This window comes from Thunnus thynnus, chromosome 5, assembly GCF_963924715.1.
Source record: "Thunnus thynnus chromosome 5, fThuThy2.1, whole genome shotgun sequence".
Classification (NCBI taxonomy): domain Eukaryota; kingdom Metazoa; phylum Chordata; class Actinopteri; order Scombriformes; family Scombridae; genus Thunnus; species Thunnus thynnus.
This window is the reverse complement of record NC_089521.1, coordinates 9753878-9780459: the sequence shown is the minus strand read 5'-3', so window position 1 is coordinate 9780459 and position 26582 is coordinate 9753878. Positions and strand designations below refer to the sequence as shown.

The 26582-nt window shown below is 39.0% G+C and overlaps 1 protein-coding gene across 4 annotated transcripts; it reads right to left on the bottom strand.

The window, feature by feature from the left end:
* Positions 1-1334: 1334 nt before the first annotated feature.
* On the bottom strand, positions 1335-17552 carry si:dkey-246g23.4 (uncharacterized protein LOC559426 homolog). Of its 4 annotated transcripts, XM_067589079.1 has the most exons (8): positions 17498-17552; positions 9178-9326; positions 9023-9083; positions 7498-7767; positions 6667-6810; positions 5840-6576; positions 4812-5052; positions 1335-2376 (listed from the first exon to the last, which is right to left on the bottom strand). In XM_067589079.1, exons 4-8 carry the CDS (start codon positions 7730-7732, stop codon positions 2204-2206), a joined length of 1530 nt encoding a protein of 509 aa, XP_067445180.1. In that variant the 5' UTR covers positions 7733-7767; positions 9023-9083; positions 9178-9326; positions 17498-17552; the 3' UTR covers positions 1335-2203. The 4 variants fall into 4 exon arrangements, with proteins under 4 accessions (XP_067445180.1, XP_067445179.1, XP_067445181.1 ...); XM_067589078.1 differs by lacking the exon at positions 17498-17552 and having other exon boundaries at positions 9178-9883; XM_067589080.1 differs by lacking the exons at positions 9023-9083; positions 17498-17552 and having other exon boundaries at positions 9178-9882.
* Positions 17553-26582: the final 9030 nt, after the last annotated feature.

The window sequence follows — 26582 nt, the reverse complement described above, 5'->3', positions numbered from 1 at the left end:
ATGGGCTCTTCTCACCAGTTCTCTATTCCTACTTCTCAACTCAAAGGTCCACTAACTACCTTTTTAGGAACTTTTAACCGCATTTCAGGTCCCCATCTCATTCAAAAAGTTAGTAAGTGAACCTTTGAGTTAGATTATCTTGTCACACAGAGATCTCCTGAAAAAGTAAAGCTTCACTGACCAAATTGTTGTCAGTATTTATATTTTTCATGAATCTCCTCAATAAATAAAAGAGGTTTTATCTTGAAGCAAAAGCACAGTTTGTTTATTGCTTAGTAAGACGTATTCTTTTATCGTGCAGTTCAGACAGTAAACGGCTTTAGAGATTTCAGGCAGGCTGCAATTGAAAGATCAGATTTCCTCATGTATTGAGTAACAGTAGATTTTAGGTTCACTGGATTGGAAATGCTCTGATAGTTTTGAACCGGCAGTCTTCCTATCTCTGATAATAGGTGGCCTCTTCTCTCTGTTGGCAGTCAAGCGTTGCATACTGTGTGTGAGTGTGAGTGTGTTTGGTTTTCATGTAGAGTTTCTATGAAACATGGATTATGTCTTTGTTCCTGTCTGTCAGATCAAAGGCATGTGGTATTTTGTGACCAGCTCTCTTGTTGTGGCAAGTTCTCCGTGTGTGTGTGTGTGCATGTAGCTTGTATGTTAGCGCAGGGGGGGGGGGGGGGGATTCCACTGTTTGTAAACCTCAGTCTGAAGTTTGTTATTGCAGATTTATGGAGAGTGCCATGTTTATTTACATTGTTATATTTGCATTATACCAGGCTGAAGATGTTTATCTGGTGCCTCTTGTTGATTCAGGGTTATGAAAGCTAGTTTTCTTGATGGTTGCACATACCAAACATTCTGCAGCAGAGGGGGAAAAAAATGAAGAAAGGCTTTTGTCATTGGGTTTCAGGCTGCATAGGGACAGAACTTGGAGGGAAATTCGCTGAACCATAGGACTTATTTTGTTATTTCTGCAATGTGATTCAACACCTCAGATTGTTTTTCAAATCTGCTGAAGTTTAGGTTCGCTGAAGTTTTAAAACTTACAGCAGCAAAGGATATGGCAATTTGAGTACTAAACCAAACCAAAAAAACCAAAACTGATGCATCTCGCTGCAATTTGGTTATTTGGTTTATATTCATAATGCTCTGTGTGGTATTATCTTTGCTTATATCTGCACTTTTCAGCTCAGTGCTGCAGCTGTGCAGGTTCCAAATGCAATATCAGTAGCTTCTCACTGGAGGGAGCCATAGCCATATTTTCACTTTGCAACCCAGCATCATCCATGCATGACACAACTGCAATAGAGGATAAAATGAATGACTTTAAGACAACATTTGAAAAACATGTTTTACTTTACTTAAGTTAACCTGCCTGTTGCCTGTGATTGAATTAAGTTATTGGTGACATAAATAAACAGTGTCTGCAGTTTTCTTCTTAGGTGTATTACAGTATTGCACAACTTTTCAACAAAATAAAATGATTAGATATAACAATCATGATCCTGATCTCTTTGAACAATAATTCTTAATAAGTTAATAATTGAATAACAAGTTTACTGTCAAAAACTTAGTCTAAGTGATACTGTAGAGGCACAAACAGTAAAAATATAACATTTTTTTTGTACATTACTGTTCTGACTTGTATACACTCCTGTTCAGCAACTCTTGCTGCAGTGATATTAGGAATTTAAAAAGGCTGACTTAGATAGAATCATGCGGTTTTGTGCTTTCAGTGTGTATTTTGTAGAAAGATTAGTGAGCATTCATCTGAGTGAAGTTTCAATGATTCCAGAAATTGAGTTCAGTTGTTCAACTCTTTGAACAGTTGAAGAATGACTTCACTTGGTTCTGCCTTTGTTAAACAACATGTTTTTCCTCTTTACGGTACAAATCAGCTGCATAGAATAAGTCTAATAAGTCACTGGCTTTCAATGATTAATACATTTTATCATTTCCTGCCAGATCATTACTCTGGTTTATGTGACAGACAGAGAGGACTCAAAACCATCCACATGTTTCACCTGCAGACAGAAAACAGTCGACTCCAAAAGGCTCCTCCGGTGGAAGATTCTTTACTATCATCTTCCCTTTATGACTGTGTACTTGAGATCAAGATCTCATTTTGACCATTTGATCTATAAGCCACAGAAAGAGTTTTTCCTTCATTTGTGTCATTTCTTGCTATTTTGCTTTAGCTCTTTCCTCAGCTGCTTTGTTCCATTTTGTCTGTATACATATTGCTGCTCTTGGTGGTTGATTCCTGACCCCTGCGGTTCATCTGATGGAGGAGCAGCAGGAACAGAGCGGAGACGATGAGAGCTACGCCCGCCATGAGGAAACCCGTCCCGTAATCACTCATCTTGTCAATGAAGAATCCTAAAAGGAAGGAAAAGCACATGTGTGAGTGACTTGCAGCTTTGCCACAGCCACATTTGTAATGTTTTAGTCTAATGACAACATTTAGAGAAGAACTTCATTGCTGACTGGAATGTGCCCATGATAGCCACAGCAATATCGCAATTATGTTAGAATGTTGGCTTCATTTAATGACAGATAGATATGAACGAGGCAAAAGACTGAGGCGGAGATAAGGACGAGAGGATTGCACGAAGATTAATTTTATCCTGAGGCGGTAATGCAAGTGCCTTCCTCCCGTGACGGAAACATAATTAGAACGCTTTGAAGCATACTCAACATCCATCATCTCTCTGGTCTTCAAAGTAGCAGAAGTGCTCAAAGTACCAAACAGTACAGTAAATAAGTTAGAAATAGCCTGTGTGTCAGAGGGACCGTGTTGAGTTATAAATAGGACACCACCGGCTATATTTGTATCTGCTTCTCTTTCATTAGCACTTCACTTTGTTTGAGGTCAGTTTCAGCCTTTAGCGTGATCTCAAATTTAACATTTGCATGCAGTGGTATTGCTTGAATCCAAATTAAGAGGTTTTTAGGAGGAGGCGAAGGGAGATATTAAAAGGAAACAGAAGAATCGAGCTTCAAAAGACTGAGGAGGGAAATGAAAAAGTATTTGTTTATGTTTCTCAGGCTTTTCCTCATACATCAGATCACTCACAATGGAGTCAACTTAATTTATAATATAAAAAATACATACTTTGCCAATGGGATAGTTTTTCGACACATACAGTACATTCTGAAGAGAGGGAGAACAGCAGTCACACTTCAATAACTCAAATTGCTCTCATGCCCTGTTTTTTTGCTACACTAACAGCCTTCTTGGAAATCCATAAAAACCATCAAATGAACAACCCGAAGTACAATTAGGTGAATGTGTTTTTTTTCCCCACTCTGTTGGAGAGTTTTCCCCAGCTGATTTACTGCCGGCTGTGCTCACAGGCAGGACACTTTCTGGCAGGGGTTACTGTGCCTGAGTGCCAAAGTCAAGCTGGGGTGTTTTTCAGGCTATATTTACGGCTATTGTTTAGAGTTGTGTGTGAAAATGGGTCATAACCTCAGTAATCAAGTTCAAATGCTCGCTGGTTTGTAGGACAGCGCCGTGGGTGGTGGGGCTGCAGTGCGTATTGGTTTGTGCAGGAGAGGACAGGAAAACATTTTATTCTGCTGGCTGTGAGTGCCAGGAACTGACATTTTAAATTCATAGCTGCTTAAGTATGTTTTACAATATAATGAATTGATGAAGTTACTTGCACAACAGATTGCCAAAGTAGCTGACAAATTTGACACGCTTTCCAGCTCTTGTGAACTCTTTGTTTAAATACATTCTGGAGGGGCGGTGGAGTTAAAAAAATTGACAAGTTGGATTTTTATACTGAAAGAGGTAAGATGTGGATTATGCAAAACACCATATTAGGAATTCTTTATTTTGTATGTTTGCTGGAATTTTTATGTATCTTCACATAAATAAAAGTGCTATAATCAATATTCTTATATTAAATAATCAAATTACCATGTATAATGTGAAATTGGTCCCTTGTATAGTGACAAACTCACAGAAGATTATCACCCGACTTTGCAGATTCCTTAAGCTCTATGTAAGGTTTTAGTGTCTTTAAGCACATTGTTTTGGTTTTCTGGCCACAGCTTTACTGTTTTAGTTCAGTATTTCAAGCGACAAAGAGACCAAAACAGAGTGAAAAGAAAATATGACTTACATTCATCAGACACAAACACAGCTTTTTACAGCTTGTTTCTGCTGCCCAACAGTTATTGTAGGTTTAAACAAGTCCTATTTGGCAATTACAAGATGTTTTGGCTTTTTTTTATATAACTGTTACGCCATTATGTTACCACAGTTTTTCTCATATTTTGTAAGACACATTATATAAATTTAGAAAAATGTCTCAAGTAACAGAATGGAGGGTCAGTGGGGAAGAAACTCAATTTAACAGGAAAAAAAAAATCTATGGAAAGCGATAGTCCATGAAATTAACACAACCATAAAGCATCGAAATCCATGATTAACTGAAAGGTGATGCTGCATGTCAGGGAGGTATGAAAATGTCATTGTGGTTGAATAAGCTCACCGGACTGTTATAATGCAGAACGGTGTATAAGCACATCTATTGTGAGAGAGTTAATGTGTTGGAAGAATAGAAACAGGAGAATGACACACATTGTAACCTTGAGTTAATGATTTGGGGTTTTTCCTAAAGCTCTGTTAATAAAATGTTAATATCCAGTAAATTTTCTTGCTTGCAGCCAGTTGGCATGGTGGGAAGGATCAGAGGGAATTTTACAGCAACAATTCAAAGCTGAAATCCATTTCTTTTTGATATGCACAGTAGGTACACTGTGTACTTGCAGTTGATTATCAAAGCATCTTTCTCACTCACCAGCAATGGGCGGTCCAAGCAGGCCTCCACTGCTGCGTATGAGCATGAAAAACCCAAGTGCGCTTCCGAGCCTGTGGACACCCACAACCTCAACCAGCACAGTGATATGGATGGCGACCGTGGCACCGTACACCAAGCCGTAAGCTGCACTGAAAGCAGCCAGCTCCAAGAACGTGGAGGCCAGTGGGCAGAGGAGTAATACAATACCCAACAGAATCACTGTAGCTGTCAGCTGCTGCACCTGGTGGGAGTAGAGATGAAGGAAACAGATTGTTTCACCTACAGCAGCCTCCACACCCAGACACACCTTTCATGTAAACAGGCATTACATCGCTTGTTTAAAGTAATGTAGCAAGTTTGACATTTTGAGAAATACGCTTGTTTGTTTTCTTGCCGAGAGTTTAATGAGACAATCGATACCACTCTCATGTCTGTATGCTAAATGCAGACATTTATAGCCAGCAGCCAATTAGCTTAGCTTAGCATAAAAATTGGAAGCAGGGAGAAACACCTAGCCTGGCTCATTCATATAAAAAAAAAATCCTGGTGTTGTCACCATGAGGTTGCCAAGCGACAAGAGGAAACTCCACAGAGTCATTGTGCCCGGCAAAGAAAAGAAAAATCCAGCACATGACCTAATGTAAAACTATAAATTGTAATTTCAAAATCTTTTGTACAATTTAACAAACAAGAAAATAATGTGTTAATAAAGCACTTGGTTGGCTTTTTTCCTCTTACCTCTGGACAGAGCTAGGTTAGCTGTCTCCTCCTGCCTCCAGTCTTTATGCTAAGCTAAGCTAGCCGGCTGCTGACGGTAGCTTAATATTTACAATAGCTACTAATGTAAAAGTGGTATCAATCTTCTCATTTAACCTTTGGCAAGAAATTGAAAAATGCTGAAAACTTCTTAATCACATATACTGTACTACATGGTGCAGACACTGAAACTCTGTCATACAGTGCATTTGGCTTCAGATATGTTATTTTCAAAAAAACATTGCCCTAGTTAATTATTCAACTGAACATACCATCTCCACCAGTCTCAAGTTTGCCACCCAGCCAAAGAACACCCTCCCAAACAGGTCCAGCACTGCAGAGATGGACATGAGTGCAGCTGCCTGGTACTCCTCAATCCCCTTACTGCGAGCATATGGCACCAGGAATAGAGCTGGGGCAAAGAAACCGAGCGCAGCAAACACCCCAAACATTGAGTAGACCATGAATCGTGCATTGGTGATGAGGGTGTAATCTACATAATGACGGATTTTGGTCCTGAGTTTAGCCCTCTTAGCTCTGCTGTTTGAGTCTTGTACCGCCATAGTCAAATTAGGTATCACTTCAGGGGCCTGATCAATTTCACCACCTTCACAACATGCACTTATTGTCTTGTGATCAGCCCCTTCAGATTTTCTTAGCTCCTCTGACCCAAGATAGCTTGGTTTGTCCTGACCCAAGTCCTCTTTTGCAAGCAATTCCAGGGACAAGCCTTCATCCTCTGCTTTGACCTCACTTAAATGGTCTCTGGTGGCTTTTAGGGGTCTCAGCAGCATCCCGCACACACACAGGTTAAGCTGCAGACCCCCCAGGATCATCATAGCACCCCTCCAGGAGTAGCAGTCAATCAACAGTTGGAACAGGGGCGTTAGGATAAAGGTAAAGATGCACTCTCCTGCACTGGCCAAGGCATTTGCCACCGGACGCCTCCTCTCAAAATACAAGCCAACCATGGTCACTGTGGGGGTCCACGTCAGTGCATAGCCAACACCTGCAGCGAAGGAGACCAGTGAATGATATATTTGTGTGTGTGTGTTTTTGTGTTTGTGTTTTATTTGTGTGTTTGCATCAAACTGCTCACCATTTAGGAATCCCACTGTTAAGTAGAGTTCAATCAGGTTACGAGCAAAAGCCCCAATCACCACTCCTAAGCTGCAAAGCAGTCCACCCGTTATCACTACAGAGCGATGGCTGTAGCGCGCACTCAGAGCAGATGCTACCGGAGCTGCAGAGGGACATACAGGACATGCACATATAATCCTAAGTACACATACAGTAATTCTATTCAGGGAAACAAAATTGCAGTATAGTGACCATCTATGTACTTTGCAGCAGGGAAGAGGTTCCATTTATTAGTGAAATGCGAAAATACTGAAAAATAAAACAGTTTGATTAATGTTCTCAGTAAATAAAGACATTAAGTTAAACCACATGAGACTTCAGGGGTTTAAGAGTTTTTAAATTAATCCCAGTGCCTCTTAGTGTCTAGAGTATTTGCAGTACATAATAATTTAATTTACACATGGGCTTAGAATGCTGGAGATCAAAAAACAATCTTATTGTACTTCTCCTAATAGCTTTGTGTAAGATTAAGTTGTTACAATTCATTCAACAGAGGAAATTTCATCAGTCATCTAGCATTTAGCAGTTTTTAAGATGTGAGAGAGAGAGCCACCTGGTGGCCATAACCTCGAGAAGACTGGAAGGTTTGACATGAAGGTCAAAATGGATGAGGGGATTTTGAAAGATATGAATGTGAAGTGTAGGAACATTGTACTAATTGATGGCTATCAAACATGTACTGATGTCTTCCTACCAGTTTATATTTCCTGTTTTTGAAATCACTTGGTATATTAACAAAGAGGTTTAAAAGATTTACATCCTTGTAAAAGAAAAAAAAAGTGATAATCACCAACAACATGAATGATAGCCACAGCAATAGAGGTGATCCAGGATGTCCCTGTTGCTGTGGTTTCAAAGTATTGGTGTATCTCAACATAGAATACACCAAAGGCCTTGATGACCCCAAAGGTTAAACCAAAGACCATGAAGCAGGAGAGCAGGATGAACCAGGCGTAGCAACCTTCAGGAGCTGCTGCCGGTGTCACGGCTACCCTCGCCCTCTGAGCCTTCACTGGAGAGTCCATGTTGATCTGCACTGGTTTTTGCAGTACTCAGATGTCTAGGGAGGGACACAAGGAAGTTATTTTTTTAACAAAACCAACAAAGAACATGAATTTCTAATGACTGGCCAAATGTATGTGGACAAACTTGTCCACATTCTTGTCTGTGCTTTTGGTCCTGCTTATTGTGGTTTAGGATCGGACCCTTAGTTTGAGTTAAAGAAGATCTTAATACTACACCATATAATATTTTATTTACAGTGTGCCTCCTGTATTTGTTGGAAAGTCCCTTTACTGTTTCAACATGACAGTACCCCTGTGCATAAAGCAAGGTCCATATAGAAATGGTTTTCCCAGTTTAGTATGGAAGAACTGGCCTGCACAGAGCCCTGACCTCAACCCCATCCAACACCCTCAGGATGAACTGGAGTGCCAACTGTGAGACAGGCCTTATTGCCTGACCTGTTGAATCTGGTGGAAAACCTTCCCTGAAGAGTGGAGCCTGTTATAAAAATATTAGCCTAGGAATGAGATATTCAACAATTACATAAGGTATGTTCACATGTCAATATTCTTTTGACCATTTAGAGTAAGAATCATCACCTTTATCATCTCATATCATTATCTATTACAACTCCTGTCTTGTTTTTTCTCCTTACACTATAAAAGCTTATCTTAAGTCAACCATAACATGAATTTCCAGGTTCACAATTCATTCATAACTGGAATTACTGTGACAAACCATACATAATCATTACACTGCTAGTAGTAGAACCACGGCTTGTTTTTGTTTCGTGAACAGAAATATGCTGCTGGTGATGTTACTTCATTCATAAGAATAATGACAAAGCATTCATCATTCATTGAGCTTTTATATTACTCTCCCTGACTCCTGAAGCAGGCTACTCATGTTTACATCTACCATAAAACATCTATCTTCTAAGATTTTTTGAGTATCCAGATATTCAAATTTTTTAGGTATTGGCCTACATGACATTTTTCACCATTGGATTTGATTTATTTGGATTTAACAAGCACTCTATTTAAGCAGAATAGATCATTTATGACAGAAAGCCAATCTTGGATGATATGACAGTGTTTACGCCAATCTAGAGAAGGAAATAAAAACTAAAAATTTGCCATGGCAATCTATTTGTCATCTTTGTACAACAGTCAGCACAAGCAGATTAGATTTACCATGCATGATGGGATTTAGCTCAATTCCTTTTTCAGTTGATGAAAAATACATAATACACATTATAATAATGGAGCTCCATAGCCTGCATAAGAACCCATTTACAAAGGATTACCCACCTCATGTGTGATTGGACTGAAAGAGGTCTCGACCCAAATCTGGACAATGACCTCAAAAGCTCTGAATACAAGTCGAGGTGAGCCACAACAAAATTTTAATATGATTCACAAATTTTACACACATGATATTATATTTAAAATCATTTCTACTATACCTCTCGTGGTCAAACTGAAGCCATCATGCTCTTCCTGGTGAGCTTTCCAAGTTGGTTTTATAGCCTGATAGCAATGGCTTTGGCACTCTTTCATGTCACATGCAGCGGTGGTGGTGATGGTGGTGGTAGTGGTGGTGGTTGTGGTGTTACTTACGCAGCAAAAGGTACAACATGTTAGACAGGCACTCTTCAGAGAAAGCACATTCCAGGTTAAAGGGTGCAAGGGTCAAACATAGACAATAAGTGACAGGGAAAGCATGAGCTAGACAAAGTGTCAGAACGTAAAGAGATGAGACACATGGTTAAAAAGCATGTTGAGTTAAAGGTTTATGGTGATGTGCCTCATGTCTAATCCCAGGGTGAATTTACATGTGACACGTGCACATGAGCAGTTAACCAGGAGAGACCTTTGTAACGCGTATACTCTGAATTCCTCAGCATGCTGTAACTAAAGACACATGCAGGGCAAAGTTTCATCAAGTGTTTTGTAAGCGTGTGTGTACAGGTGATTCAGAGTCAAGAGCAGGAGATAAAAAGCAGCTTTGAATGGAAATTTAATCTTATCTTTGACATCATCAGTTTCCTTCCTCTGTATATTTAGAAACTGATAATGACAGTGAAGAAATGAATATCTACCAAGGATAATACCAATTAAAGGGTAAACAAATAATGAAAGATGGCAAGATGAACAACAACAGTATTAGGCATTTGATTAAAAAAAAAAATCAATAATTTAAAGCCCTAAAAATTATTTTCAAAGTAAGTATTTCTTTTTAACATTAAATATTATGACTAAATAGACAATAATCAAAGTATGGGGGAGAAAAAATCATTCTCAGTTTATATTTATTAAAAGTCTAAGACTCAAAAACTCACAATTTGATTCTAATGCTGCTAAATTCATTGGTGCATGGAAATACTGTCATGGTTACGCAGGGTCTGTCCCTCATTCCTATTGTCTTCTACAGTTTTCCCCTCCCTTGTGTTTCTTGTTTGTCCCCTGTTGGTCTCTGTTTCTGTTGGTGTGTGTCTCAGTCTGGGGTGTGGCGATCCAACTCAACTACACACCTGCTGCTCATTCACTAATCAGGAGCCTGCAGTATTTAAACCCCGGTCCTGAGCTCCACTCTTTGCCAGATAGTTCGGTGTACTATGTAGCATAGATGCATTGGCCAACTTTCCCAGTCAAGAGGTTATTCTCTTGTGTAGTGCTACCCTGGCTAATCCTCTTTTTACCCATGCCTTGTTTGTCTCCTGTGTCTGCCAAAGACTCTGTTCACTGCCTACAGTATTCCACAACCTGCCCTGGCTTAGCAACTCTTGCCACCGCTTGCCCCGTTTCGCACATCAGATTCTGCTACATCTACAACTTTACAATAAACTACCTTTTTCTGAACTTTTACAATGTCTCCGTGTCTGAGCTCTACTCTTGGGTCCAGAAATACTGACATTTAAATATAACAAATACATGTCAAATGCTGTGTATCATGCCCACTTGGAACCAGTGACAGGAACAAGGACAAAAATACAAACCCAGGAATCTTTCATGTGAAATCAAATATATGAAATTCAAGACAATGTTGTGTTTAGGTATGAAACCATCATTCTGAAAAAGAGAATTTCTGGTTATTGTCTCCCTTAGTTTCTAAACCTGTTAAACTTTTCTCTTTTGCACAAGTCATTTGTAGTTTACAATTATAATGGTGGCTGATTTAATACACGAAATTCTTAGTAATTTTTGGAACAATTGGGTTCTCGATTTCAGACAGAGGTAGACGAAAACCTGGCTTCTCATTTTTAGCGTAATGTTTGATGGCTGAAATGTCGATTTTATCAGCTGTACTGTAGATAGCTACCAAATTAAGCTAACTTTAGCTTCATGAGTTGGTTGAAAATGTATGTAAGATGAAAATGTAACAATTTGTCTTGTTTGAAATGACAACCCTGTCACCCTTAAAGGTACTTTATGGCTCCAGTTAGCGGCACATGCAAACATTTGCAGTTTACTTTAGAGCAGATTAACAGTATTTAATTCTTTCCTTACACTTTTGCTAACGGCTAAAAAAAAGGTTTTAAGAAAAGACAGAACCATCCAAATTCCTTACAGTAGCTCTCTTACAACAACCCCATGAATGCCACTTATGCTATTCTCAGTTCACACAATGAGTCTCTTCTGTATTCCAGAAATGTAGGGTTTTCCAAATAATTCCTTATGCAGCAGTGCAGCATTGTGGCATATGTGGATCTAAAAATGGGAATTGCTGCTATCATTACATCTTCAATGTCCTACCATAAACTGCTGCCATATTTTTATAAAAATAAAAAGTAAAGTCAGATGATATTAATTGGCGCATAATAAACACCCACATGGGGAGATCAAGCTGAAGGCTCAGACAACCGAGACATAGTTCTGCATGGGACAAGTCAACACAGTGGGGAGCTCAGAGAGTCCTTTCATAAGTGATAAGTGTCCCCATGCTGACATCTCTCCTGCTGCCTCACTGACAGCTAACACGAATCCTCTGATGATCAATGTGTCAGAATGTGTCACAAACCAAAGCAAAACCAACAAGGTGTTCAGATTTTACACTTCCTCTTAGGAAAATTTGTTTACAATGGATGAAGCTTAGACTAGATGCTGTCCAATGGTCATCAAAAAAAATCCTTCAAAAACTACACAAACTTTTTTAATCAAGAGACAATTGTCAAGATTGCATGTAAGAAATTGTGAAATTCTTGTTTTGAGATATTGAGCATCAAAAATGTGGCTTTAAAATATTTTCAATCACAAAAGGTTTAAAAACAATATTGACACAACAATTGTGAAAGATTGTGAATATGTAAATATCTCTCTCTTTAATCTGAAGGACGGATAGATCCTTATAATTCCCAGTTTACAAAATAATAATTAAATAAGGACAAGCTGTTAATCAGGAATGGCTGTGAATTGTCATGCTTGTCTGCTTTATCACTGGGTCACATTGACTTTCTCATTAACAAACAGAAAAAGATGATTGTTATCTGAAACATGACAAGACTTCTTACAGTTGGATGGCTTTATATCCCACAAACAGCTCGGACAAATGCCTCATAAATTACCTTTAACTGCATCTCAGTGGTTCTGCCTGCCAATAAACTTTTGCAAATTATTAATTCAGCTTGTGATCTCCCTCTTTTATGAGTTTTACAGTTCACTAAAGAGGCACCTTATCAAAGTTTGTAATGTGCCAGATTGTCACTGGGGACGAGCAGCTTTACAAATGTGTACTTTGTTTGGTCCAAGTTTCTGCAGACTCCTGAGTCAGCAGACAGTCACAAAGAATATCTATAGTGTTGCCTTAATAGGACAACACATTATCATTTATGGTATATTGATCCCATTAGATCGTTTGGTACCGTCAGCACAACACTAAACCACTTAAATGACAGTCGGGATGACTCATTGGCCTGCTTTTACAGTCATCCAACATCGTGCTTTATTTGGTGCATTTGCATTTCTATATCTTCTACTTGCAAATGTTATTGTAGGATCACTCACATTTTTTGTTTGATTTCAAACTTTAGTTTGGCTCTGTCTTCTGGTGAAGGTCACTGTGTTGCAGCTCTGCTCCGGTATTAGAACTTAGACAGAAAGGCAGACAGACAGAGGGGCGTGAAATAAAAGAATCAGTCTTCTTTCTCTGCATCTGCCAACACCCAGATAATAATTTAGATGGGGATTAATCTCCAGGATAGTTTCTGTTACATACTATCCTAATAATAATATAATAATAATATACATAATATATATAAGGAGACTTGTATCTAAAGTGCAGCGCCCGCCCTTTTTCAGAACGTCTTTTGTAATTTTACTTTCATGGAAAAAGCTTGCTTTTGGTGCAGAACATTGAATTATACATCCCCAACGGGTGTTCTAAAAACAATTAAAGATTTATAGGCCTGAGTGATAAATTATAAATCTATGGTGGGGATGACTGCAGTGGCAAAGATGGAGAGGAACACCTTCTGAATAATGAATATGTGCTGGTGAGGCCTGACACAGTGGGCACAGAGGGAAGTGTCATTAGCTGGGTTTCCAGAGGAGGGTAGACTTCTCTGATGTCTTTTTGTTTGTCTTATTCGCTGACAGCTCCTCAGATTTCACTGTATCTGGCATCATGTCTGAGTTATTGCTGAAGCAGGGACTTGTTTGTCTGCACACGCTGCCCCTAAATATCACCAAACAAGTCCTGAGGAAATAATAATGTTACACTATCCGTCTTTTACACACAGCTATCCATACTGTACTAGCCCCGCAGCATGTGAAAAAGCAACGTACTTCTAGTCTCATCCATGAACATTAAATTTTCATCAGAGTTCACTCAAATAGGCAGCGTAGCTTTCATTTAATGTATTTTTAGAGTATTTTTTCAAAGATTTATACAATTAAATCTGAAGGAAAATGAATTGGTTGACACCTAGCTTCCTTTCTGTGTTTGGAGGGAAAGAAGGAACCAGTCTTTTAGTTGCTTCTGTGTTATCTGCTTGTTTTTTAAGGGTGCCAATGTCAGTCGGTCAGCTCACCACTTTGGTCTAGACTGAAATCTCAACAGTTATTGGATGGATTAGTGTTGAAGTTTGTACAGACATTCATGGGATAACTTAAAGTCTCTAAGTTTTCACACATCCAGTGAAATATTTGAACACCTAATTGATTGATTGGCACAAAGTGTAGACATTCATGGTTTCAAGATAATGAATCCTAGTGATGTAGGTGACCTCTTGACTTTTGCTCTAGCGTCACCATGAGGTTGACACTTGTGGTTTTCAATGAGATGTCTTGATAACAATTCAATGGATTGTCATGAAATTTAGTACAGACATTCATGCATGAAACACAATGATGCCACTTGATGTGTCTAATCTTAACTTAAGCTAAATTTGGAATTCATTTTTTACACAAAAACAGGGCTGTGGATTTTGCCCCCCATCCCTAAATTGTTTTGGGAATGGGTCTCTTTGGAGCCAGTAAGGAATGATTACCAAATACTGTTTCAATGTACATATGGACATGCTAGTATTATTTTAAGATAGACTTGAAAAAATGTGAACCTATCCTTTAACCTTAAGCTGTACTTTGAGTTATTGCTAATTAGTAAATGTTAATGTGCTAACATGCTAAACTATAGTATGTGACATGCTTAAGTTATACCTGCTAAATCTTAGCTCATTAGTTAGTGTTACCATTGTTAGCATTTTAGCAGGTTGATGTTGATGTTTAGCTCAAAGCACCACACTCTCTAAGTTCAGCCTCACAGTGCTGCTAGCATGGCTATAGAGTCTTGTTTATCAGTTGCTGATTATGCTGCAAGTGCGTCACTCTTCTTCAAAATGGGGGATACAGCCCTAATGTCTACTGAAAGTAAATTAAATTGCGACATGGCTTCATTCTCAACATATAACTGCCCAGTTGAAGAAATACTGGCCACTTGACATGAGCAAGTGGGGTGTTGCGATTTGTATTTGCAGCAGGACAGATTTGTGGATGTACTGAGAACAAAGCAGCAGCAGACAGAGCTGGAACTTCTCTGAATACTGATGCACCCAGATGTGTCCAGCTGCCACTCACACATGCACTAGAATAATTGCCATAAAAGCTAACAAGCCAGTCGAGTGTATATGTGATGCAATCAGACACTTGATTGTGTTGTGAGCAAAGGTCATTGCAAAAGAACAATGAGGTGGTAATCATACAAGGAGGAGAGAGTCCGCTGGCATCGACTGGTCGGCTCACACTCTGCACTCCACTCCTTCCCTCTGATTTGTGGTGGAGCCAAAAGTCAAATCACTGTTTATCACAACCCATGTCCATGATAAAAATCAAGTCTTATTTCAGATCCTGCTGGAAGCTTGCCACACACGCACACATACATGCAAACCTCATCAAGAATGTGAGAATCAGTGATTTTGGTGCTTTTGTTCTTCTCATCAGGTTAAGTAGATGCAAATGTATTTACAATGACCAAGTCCTTGTAGCTAGCCAGAAACAGCGAGAAATGTGTTTCTGAAGCCTAAATATGTATTCATTTATGCATCCTGACAGAGCTTGATTGGTCTCTGATGATTTAATTAGGTTAAAGCTGTGAGGTTGTAAATTCTGTACCCTTGGTTTCTGGGTTGAGGAAAGTTTTTAAGATGTTTTTGAGAGCTAATTCTTAGGCCAGTCAGGTTATGTAAAACTGGCCCTCGGCACCTTCACTCTGTCTTCTCCAAAAACGGCTTAGTCAATGATCATTTAGGATTCAACCCTGCTTAAAACTCAAATCATGTACACACACTCACTCACACACACTGCTGCTCCTGTGCTGCAGCACACACATTCCACATCAGCACACCCCTGTAGCTTGCAGATTTCCTTTCATCCATCTCCACACACATTTCTCAGCCCCCAAGAATTTTTGGCGGTTGGTTTTGTTTTCAGCTGAGTGTGAATTATTCTGGTGAATGAAGAGGAGAGTGGAACAGAGGGGAGTGGATCAGGGTTCCTGCGGAAGGCGGCTGACAGCCCTGTCAGAAATTCTGCAGATAAACACAAACTCAGCCAAGCCAGGGGGGAAATAGATTTGACCTTTTGATGTGGATAACCATTAATCCATGGATCAGGTTGTACGGTTCCCAAGAGATGCAGGAACAGGTGCGTTGCTGACCCCTCTTCCTCTTTTCCCTAAGCTACTTTTGTAAGAATGATACGAAGAAAACATGTCAGTGTCTCTTGTAATAAACATTCTCTTTCTTGTGTTTAATCTGCTCATCCACTGGAATTAAATGTTCAGTCCAAGTGTGGAGGAAGTACTTGGGGATAACATGGGTCCTGTGTAGAGGGGTCCCAAGGTCAGGTCCATGTTGGAGAGCTGCAGAGTGTCATTTCTAATACTAACTCACTTATAAAAATAGTAATTTAATATTTATTCACATATTTTACAGTATTTCTCTGCAATTTAATCACTATTTTTAGTGAGTATTTTTATCTCTCTGATTCACCTCTTAAATGGTTTCCGAGCTGCTGGTTGATTTAGTGATTTTTTGCTTTTAAACAAGATAAACTGAAGCACACCAGGCTCTCCTTGCATGACCTTTTCCTACCAGCCTTGCGCCCAGGTTCCCACCCTCCACCTCAGCTTCAGTGTTTCAGCCTTTGCTTGCCTCTGTGGCACACTCCCAGAAAGCACAGGTGTGTGTGGGCCTACCCAGATGGTGGAGCAATTAATGCTGAGTGGAGGCAGCCAACTAGCTGATTGCACATGGGTCATCCACCGGCCATGGAAAACCTTTTCTAACGCTAGCTAGAACTTTAATCAGTAGCATCTTACAAACATGGGGGCCGGTAAACAAATGTTCCCTGGTGTAGGTGAGAAACCACAGTGTATCTGAGAATAATCATTGTATGAACAAAATAATTGCCAAATAATTAGTCTTATGTGTGCATTTAAGTATTTAAAAAAACAGAGACAGAGTTAGACAATTTTGCAAAGAAACCTTCCACTTTCTTGCTGAGAGTTAGATGAGAAGGTTGATAACACTCTGTACGGTAGATATGAAGCTAGAGTCAGGTGGTAATTAGTTTAGCTTAGCACAAAGACTGGAAGCAGATGGAAAGCTGCTCTCAGCTGCCCTTAGAAAAGCAACTCCCTGTAAAACCACAAGCAGTCATTTCTCTTTGTGTACACTGGTCATTAGTATACACTAAATATGAAGCTAGAGCCAGTAAATGGTTAGCTTAGCTTAGCATAAAGACTGGAAACAGGATTATACAGAGATAAAAAAAATCCATTTATCAGCACCTCTAAATCTCACTAATTAACATATCTTTAAAAAAAACTGGCACAAAAAACAAAGTGCAGAAACAACAGTTTGAAGGAGTTATATGCTGAACTATTTCTTGGCTGGTTGGAGTGACCTTCTGGAGTCTGTGGTAGTTTCCTGGCATCCTCATTATGAAGGCAAAACTACTAAACTGTTGAACTATTCATTTACTATTTTTGTCTAACCACTAGAGATCTCTTTCTCTCAATCATCTACAGAATTTACAGTTGCTGATATTGCTGGATGTCTGATGGTCTTGTTACACATAGACAGACACAATATTGGTTCCATTTCAACGGCTGCCAAAACTGAGAGACACTCCAGTTTGGTCTTTCAGTCTCCATTACACCACAGTAAAGAAGAGCAGCACTGATAAAACTATCCCAGCCTCTCTCACCTAAGACCACACAGTCTTGGACATTTCCCTATGCAGAGAAAAAACAGTTCAAACTGCATTTATGTTAATGGTTTATCTTACCTGTTCATGTCGAGCTCCAGTCTCCAGGTGAAAGGTGCATTGAGTCAGGAGGTTGTTTCCAGGAAGTGCAAAGGTGTTTACAGGTGGATACAAGCGGGAGGAGGAGCTGGGCCTTAATGAGTGAGATCAGCTGTTTCTTGGAGTGTTCTTTGAAAATAAATATTTCACAGGGGAATAGCTCCCCTGAGTTTGTTAGCATCCCCTCTTCCTGAACAGTTAAACAAAGAACCATGGAAAGATTATCTGGAGTAAATTGATGATGAAGCTTTTAATTTTATCAACAGCAGGGTGTGCTGCATTTGATGGGTTTTACCTCAAGTATGCCATGTGGTCTGTATTGTAGTGATGTATTCGACTGTTAAGGGTTTTTCAATCAGGGATGGAAAAACATGAGAGACAGGGAAAAGGACAGACAGGAAGGAACGACAATAAGAGAGGGAGGAAAATCTACAAGATACAGAAACCATATCTGTTGTCATTGACGATGTTTAGAAAAGGTATTTACATGGCAAATTTAGACTTTTAAGGTGTTTGGGCGTTTTCAGATTTTTTGTGTATTAACTAAAGTACATTTAATCAAATAACGTGAAACTATAATTTCATCTTTTTTGTTGCTTGAACCATCAGATAAATTGGAAAACATACACGCTCATTCATTTATTCTTCACAAGTACTAATTGTAATTGATGTCTGCTTTTAAAGCAGATAACAAAAGCATTTTAACATATGACAAACATTATAAATGCACAAAGTCCTGATTACTGAATACTGAATATAATTTGTGTCTTCAGATGATAAAGCCTTGTAGTTTTTCTCTTATGGTCAAAGATGAAAAAAAATCAGCCCATTGTTCAATTGTGAGGTTCAGAGCATTTCTGGATTTCTTATTCAAGTGCTGCACTTTACTTCTACTAACTGAACTACTATCTCGCAGCACCTTTCAACAACTCCCCAAAAGGCATCATTTTTGCACTCATAAAGGTGAGAGACAAGCGAAAGTGAGAACAAAGACAGTTACTGTGAGAGAGCAATTTTTGAGACTCTACAATCTGTGTAGAAATTGGTATCACTGCATCTTCTTCAGGGTTTTGCAATGTCATTGCAAAGTCATGAGTCCATAGAGAAGACCATAATACTATATTCTCCTGGACCAACACCAAAACCTGATGTCCATCTCCAAATACAGTAGCTGCTTGATGATTTAGCTGCCGTCTTTGTTTGGGTCGAAAGGAAAAAGTGTCTTTTTTTCTGTCATTGGGAAGTAATAATGGAAATTCTCAAATGCACATGCACTTATATTCCGAGGGGCAGGGTACCCCCAACGCTCACTGTGTTGTCCCATATAATTGATGATTTCGTGATAAACATGAGGCTATGTGTAATTTTTATACAAGACAATAATGTATATCTGCCAGCAATGCAACTATATGCAAAAATATGCTATTTTAATGTGAATTATTGCCGTGAGTTTTCAACATTTCAACATTTGAGCCACTGTGGCCACTATGTGTGCATATCCCCATTGTCAAATACAGAAGTGGTGATTACAAAGGCACAAACGAGGGCTTGTAATCTACCTTCATCTTGCCACTGTCTTTGACTCAGTAAACTGTCATATGCATCTAGTTTGTTTCTGACTGTGTTGTTTGTCCTACTGAGACACTCATTCATAACTGAAGTGAATGTTGTGGAGCTCTGGAATAGGTTCAATATGAAGAGCCTCCTGTAGGACAGCCCTTTGTTTTCATTACAGGCTTCATAGCTGTCCTGCTGAGCTTTCCCAGGTACTTTCTCTTTGTGTGAGTCCATTTCGTATGGTGTTTACTATCTTTGTGCAAGTGTGTGTTTTAGTTTTTAAAGGTTTTTTCAAAGAGAGGTGGATCATCAGAGGTAACACCGCATAAAGGGCTTATTCTGAGTCCAAGCACATAGTTCAGCTCATTACGAAGCTAAATAATGTAATTGGCTTCAGATAAGATGGCAGATAAAGCAGACTCCTTCTCTCTTTCCTCCCCCTTTCTCTCTTTGATAATACCCCTTGCTGTCTCTCTGTCTCTCCTCATTTCTGTCACCCAAAAAAGTGGTCTGTTTTGCAGTAGTTTTAAATTTGTATCAAACCTCCACACCTCTCCCGATTTCCCCCCTGCTAAACCAACTTTAACATTTTCACTTTGAAAAGCAGGGAAGAAATCCTGCAAAACAACTTCTTGTTCCTTTTTCATTGAAATACATGCTTTATGTTGTTGAATAAATTGGTTCTAGTGTGGTCCTACAGCGAGGCAGTGCTGGCATATTCTAGTACAGAGTTTCTACACTTTTCCATTTCATTCCATTAAATTAGAGGGAGAAGACACCCCAGGACTCCTTGAAGACCCGTTCAGTTGATTAAATTCTACATTTGCAGTCTAAGCCGGGCTCGCTCCATTTAGATGGTGGGATATGGCCTCTATAGGGGTTTTCATCCTGATATTCTATGTATGGGTGATTTAATTGGATCTATGTCTTATCAGAAATCTTGTGGTGTGCATCCACCATGATGCAAACAGCAGAGCACAAACACAGACTCATCATATCTCATGACAAAGAAGGAATTCAAAAAAAAAACAGAAGAGCTACAACTGAGGAGAAAAATTGCTCTGTGATGCATTTGCCAGTACGTCCTTCCACACAAGACAATATGACGAGATAGAAAGAGTATAATCTCATGTCGGGGTGAAATCCATTGCATGACATCCACTGCAACTTCGTCTTGCTTGTGATGATAATGCCATTACAACATAAGAAACACTCTGTTTTACAATGGCAGTAAACAGATGTTACTCCAATGTTGCCTCTCTGTTCTTGAAATGATGCTTCACATGTTAATCAGTGCAAAGTTGAATATGGACTTGTTTATCCTCAGCTATAACTTGCTCTGTGCTATGACAACTTTTCATCAATTGTAGGCATATTTGTGTATTTTGGAGAGAGGTTTGTTTTTTTTAAATTATAATGGAGCTTTTATTTTAATGGTGACAAATATCTCCAAAAAATACATGATCTTGGACCAGAAAGTAAGAAGATTCAGCTATACAGGTATTCATAACTGCAATAAAACACAAAATATTTGAAATATAAGAGCTCGATGTTGTTTTTTGGTATAATTTTTATGTTATGTGATTGGTTATGTAAACCTTTCAGCCACATATGTGTGTGCACATACTGTCTGTAATCTGTCATTTCTTTTTTAAACCCACGTTTATTTCACTAATCTGTTATATTTCAACAGATTAACGCGTTATGCATTATAACAAACAGAATCAGTACGCTGTTGTCTCCTGACAAAATCTGTATCATTTTGAATGTGACGTGAATACTATGTCCAGATGATTTATGCAGCACATACAAGACCATGTAGCTTCTGTTAAGCCTAATAGCTTAGTGATAGTGTCACTAAATTGCACAAACAGGAGATGAGAGAGACCAACACACAAACATTGGTCAAAACATACTGCTATGGATTCGGTGAGATGTTAAAGGACAGGCTCACAATTTTTGAAGTCTGTCTTAAAACAATAGTCAGGTGCCCAAATAACACTGAAATAGGGTTTTCTTGCCGTAATAATTCCTCCTGCTCATACGGGCCATTAGAAGCAATGTCACCTCCAAGGGGTGGTCAAGAGGTCCGGGGGGGCCACGGCCACCCTAATACAATTGCTGGCCCCCCCTTGTGAGTCGCATACACATAATACACCTCTATCTGATTTTTTACATTATGTACTATTCATTTGAATCAGTCATACATATTTTTCATAATAATTCATGTGAAAGAAAATGACAAATCCATAGCTAGCCCATCCGTCACTGCATCACACTGCGACCCCTCCCCCGGCCTGCTGCTGCACAATGCACTGCCAGATGACAGTCTGCCTCATGGACAGCAGCAGCTGAGCTCAGTCTTGTGTCTCTGGGGGTGTCATCAGAAGCTAGTGTTTTTAAAGTTGAGTAAGCTTGTTCTCAATAAATATTTTGTTCCTTACAATCAATGTACTTCTTCAAATTAAAGCTTCATGTTTGTCTTTTTAAGGAAAAGGACAACTAGCCTATCTGAAGAACAATGAATTGCCAAACACATGTATGTAGAGACACATAAAACATTAAAACAGGATTGCAGTGCAACTCAAAATTTTAATGTACCAGTATTAGTCTATGCACATCAGATAATTAGCACATTAACTGTAAAACAAAGAAACCAAAATATATCAGTACGTGATTCCTTAATTCTCACATAGTTTTCAACTAGTTTACATACTATAAGAGCATAATACAATTCCTGAAATTCAGTTATGGCTTTTGGTTTTTTCAGTGGCTCCATCTCGCCAAAAATTTCTGGGGCCGCCAGTGATTGGAAGATCCCTTCATAATGGACTTACAGTGTAAGTGATGGGGCCAAAATCCGCAGTCCTCCTTCTGTGCAAATATATTTAAAAATTTATCAGAAGCTAATATGAAGCTTTAGCCGCCTAGATTAGTCAAAGCAAGTAGATATTTTTCAACGTTACAGTCTTTTTAGTGCCAAAGTCCCTCTTCTTATTACTATACTTCCACCACAGCTGAGGAAACACAAAGAGGGAATTTGATGCTAAAAAGACTGCAAATGTGGCATATATCCACTTGATATGACTAACGCAGACTACTGAAGCCTCATATAAGCTCCAGATAAACCTCTTTTTGGGCACCTGACTATTGTTTTAAGCCATACTTGAAAAATTGCAAATCTATCCTTTTAGAATTAGTTATGCGTCTCTGTGTTGAGATGTCAGCTCACCTAGAGAGCTAAAGATAATTTAAAAAAACAGACTGCAATTTCCAGGATGCCAGTGAACATGTCGTCAGTTTAGATGCTGTAAAGCCTGTCACTCATTTGAGCTACATACTGTATGACAGTGATTTGTGTGAGATAGTGTACCTGATTGGTGGAGAGTTAGAGGGGATATCTGATGTTTTTTCCTGCTAGTTTTGAGAGTGGGAGTTAGTCTTTCTTTAGAGATCTAAGAGGCTAGTTCAGAACTAACAGCACAGCTGGCTACTGCCCACAGTAATGTGTGCACTGTTGTGGCTCATAAATCGCCACTGAAAACAGGTAATGTCTCGTTGTCTTCTTACCGAGGGATGCTACAGTATTCATAAATTTGACAAAACACAAGTTGCATTTAGAGATACGCTGCAGAAGCAGAAAACACAAGCAAACAAAGCAACACTGCGGAACTGAGCTACACAAAGGCAACATTTTAGAGACCATGAACAACTTTTTTTTTTATCAAGGATGGTGGGGGAAGACTTTTTTTTTTCTCCAGCAGCTGTCCTTACAGTTAGACTAGAATAAGGTGACAAGACTAACTAAGAGTTTCGAGTGTGGAAGCATCAGAGATGAACGTCACTGCTACTGTAGATTTTTCAAAAATAACTGACATTTCTAAGGTCAAATACAAGAGTCCCTCTTCCCCTCTCCATAACACACACACACACACACACACACACACACACACACACACACACACACGCATATACTGTTTTTCTCCTTCATTAAACCTTCATCAGTTCGTGTTGGAATAACGCTGAAAGTCAAGTGCTGGCTTCACTTCGAAAATTACAGCACTTCTTGCAAAACACTCAGCTCAGACGACCCCGCGGCACTTAACTGTAGCTGCTGATCCGTCATCAGTATATAAATATAGGATGAAAGTAAAGCTGGCGATGAATTTTAAATAGGCTTGAAAAATATCACAGCTTTACATTGACTTTGTATAGAATATCTTAGTTTCACAGTATTTCTTGCTCTTTCTGTCACCCCTGGAATACTAAAAGTTGGCTTTGTCACTAATGATGAAATTATTTTTTTAAAAAATGACACCTCTAAATTAGTCTCTGAGTCACTCTTAAAAACTTTCCCCCAAGCTGGATAATTTACTGTACAGTTGAAGAGTGGATTCAGAACGTCGCGGCAGCACAAGAGAGAATGAAAATTTTGACAATATCATCGAACTTGAAAGTTTCTTTCCTGTATCTTTTTTATTTCTTTTTTAATAAACTGTAATAAACATTTGCCAATATATGTTTTTTTTTTACTTCACAGTGCTAAGAGGGAAGCAGATGACACACATGACAGACGATCCATCTGGTGTGTCTGCTCTGTCTCCATCATCACCTTACTCCATCACAACGCCTCGCACTCTACCACGCTGAACCCACTGAACCTCCATCCTTACTTTACCAGCAGCAGCAGAAAGCAGCAACAGACGCTCATTTGTAAGTTAAGTTTATTTATACAGCCTTGTTAATCACAGTTACTTGTCTCAAAGGGCTTTTCAATGCCCACATTATGGGAACAATGAATGCATGCGGTAACCCTTTCAACCTTTAGACTCTCAATGAGCAAGAAAAACTCCCACTAAAACCTCAGTCTCAAATGTGAGTAGGTGTTTGTGAGAGAGCATTTATCTGTGTATATGTGTGAGGGGGAGAGATGCCAGACATACCATTACAAACTTTTGATGGATTTGTTTACATGTTTTAACTTTTGGAATACATTTAAGCTCATCGATTATGTGTCGTGCTTTTGTGTGGTGGTGTATGACTTTCAGAATAATACTTTGGTAATACTGTTTCAGATATACAGTCATGCAAGTTAAGGAGTTGATTTGAGAGAGAAGACACAAAGAGAAGCAGGGAAGGAAAAAAAATCTGACAATGATAAAAAGACAAAAGGAAAGTAAAATAAGAGAAACTGTGCTGATACCATAAGGATATTCTGGCTATAGAGTGAAACTGTGAGAGCTGTGCAATTTGTGTTCAGCAGGGGAGTGTAGTTGTCTTTTGCAGCAACAATGTATGTGATGAGCCTGCAGACAAGATCCTAAGAGAGGGCTGAAAGAGGGAGTAGACAGGAGATCCATCCCAATGAGATCCCAAGAAACAACGTCTGCTTTTCATGCCTTTGTGTGTGTGTGTGTGTGTGTGTGTGTGTGTGTGTGTTTGTTCGTTTGCACAAAAATGTACCATAGAAAAATAATGAGACGGTATATGTGTGTAAAAGCTTAATCTATTGTTTATATGGTCATACACTTTCACTTAAAATGAATGAATTCTTTTTGTTTCATTGGAAAGTGCAAAACATTTACCAGCACTTTTTGGTTGTCTTTAAGTGCTTTTGTAATTTTGTACTTGTAATCTTTTTGCCAATTAAATCCAGCGTGTGGCTTAATAACCTCACGATATATCACCCCCATTCATTCTCAGAGAGCTCTCAGACTGAACAAGTGCCTTCCAAACACTCATCTCAGTTTATTTCCAGTGGCTTCAGGTCGAGGATAGTCAATTAAACAGAAGTGATGTGAGTCATTTATCAAGCGTAAACATAATGAGAGATTTGTGTAGAAATAATTAAATCATTACAGTTATCATCCACCCTGTGACTTACATTGTGATGAGTAAATTGTCTTTTAAATTAGGAAAGAGGTCTGTGACTGAAAAGCCACTGACAACTTTTGAAGCATGATGCTGGGTAAAAGAATGGGAGGCTGTTTCACGGCATTATCACCAATATGACTCATCATGGCGCTCTGTAGTACTAAAACCTCAGTCGTTTTTCTGCTGCCTTTACTGTATTTATTGTCTACTTGAGTATAGAAAGTTGTATTGATGTATTCTGTATTTTTTCCTAAAGGAAGCATGCAGGTTCTTATGACCATTTCAGCAGAATAATAATGTTAAGAGAGGAGAATGGAGCAAACATAACTGATACCCCAAAAGCTCTCAGAAAATGAGCCCTGCATTTCTGGCTATTTTGACTTTTAACTTTATGATATAGTTTATCACCAGCATTAGCTTGAAAAATCATTAAAGGGGACATATCATGCACATTTCCAGGTCTATATTTATATTCTGGGGCTCTACTGGAATATCTTTGTAGAATTTACAGTTCAAAAGACTTTATCTTATACTGGTTCCTCAGCTCAGAATCTGTCTGTCCTGGACCTTTGACCATGTTTAACATAGACATCTGACATCGTAACAGTGTGGAAATAACAGAAAATCCCAAAAAGCATGATATGTTTCAATATCACTCTTAAAGCAATAGTTTAAGATTTCAGGAAGTATGCTTATTCATAGTCACAGCAACATGATTGCAGTTGAGAGTGTTGTGTGTTCTTCTACACATCTAAAAGGTCAGCTGTTAAACACACACAGTCCAGGTTCATACAGCGAAACTATTTGGAGTAAAGCAGCCGCCGTCCTCCTGATAATAATATCTAATATCCTTCCCTGCAGAGTTTCCTCTGTTCTGTCAAGTTACAATATTTGCCACAATATTTGCTGCAGTGACACATTACTGCGTGCATGGAAACGTTTACAATTACTGAAAGCAGTCTCTCTAATCTTTAAAGTTTAAGAAAAAAACTCATACATCAATACAACACAGAATAAAGAAATCACCTGGAAGTCTCATGCTGCTCGACATAATTTGAAAAGCAATATAGCCTACAGGGACTGGCAGACGTGGAGTATAATGTCCACAGTAAGCAGCTGTGTTGCGTTCCGGCTCTGTTGAGCGTGCCCGGTTCTTTTCCCCACTCCACTATCTTTATGTGCAGAGTCTATTTTTGCCGGACTGGCTCACACATGACAGAAAAAAATAAATTAATGCAACACCATGGGCCTCCTCCTGGAGGTGGGGGTGCTGCACCTAACTTCCTGCGGTTATGTGCTTATTCATGTTCTCACAGAGAATTAGATGAGAAGGTTGATACAACTCTCATGTCTGTCTGTTATGTATTAGGAGATAGAGCCAAGAGGCGCTTAGCTTAGTATAAAGACTGGAAGCAGGAGGAAACACTTGTGCCCTGCTGCTGTTTGCTATAACTCTTTGTAACAGCTTCTCATTTTCACATTTGTCTTTGTGTAAAAAAAAGGGGGGGAAACATGTTAATTAGTACGCTTTCAACATGCAGGCAGGCAGATTTTTTTTTAACAGAGCCAGGTATGTTCTTGCTTTCAGGGCTTCATGCTAAATTAAGGTAAGATAGTTGCTTACAGGATCTGGCTT

Coding starts and splice junctions, on each gene's coding strand:
- si:dkey-246g23.4 (XM_067589079.1), bottom strand. CDS start 7,732: ATGGACTCTCCAGTGAAGGCTCAGAGGGCGAGGGTAGCCGTGACACCG. Junction 6,577..6,666: donor AACAGTGGGATTCCTAAATG/GTGAGCAGTTTG, acceptor CCTTCGCTGCAG/GTGTTGGCTATGCACTGACG. Junction 2,377..4,811: donor GCTTGGACCGCCCATTGCTG/GTGAGTGAGAAA, acceptor CCTTCCTTTTAG/GATTCTTCATTGACAAGATG.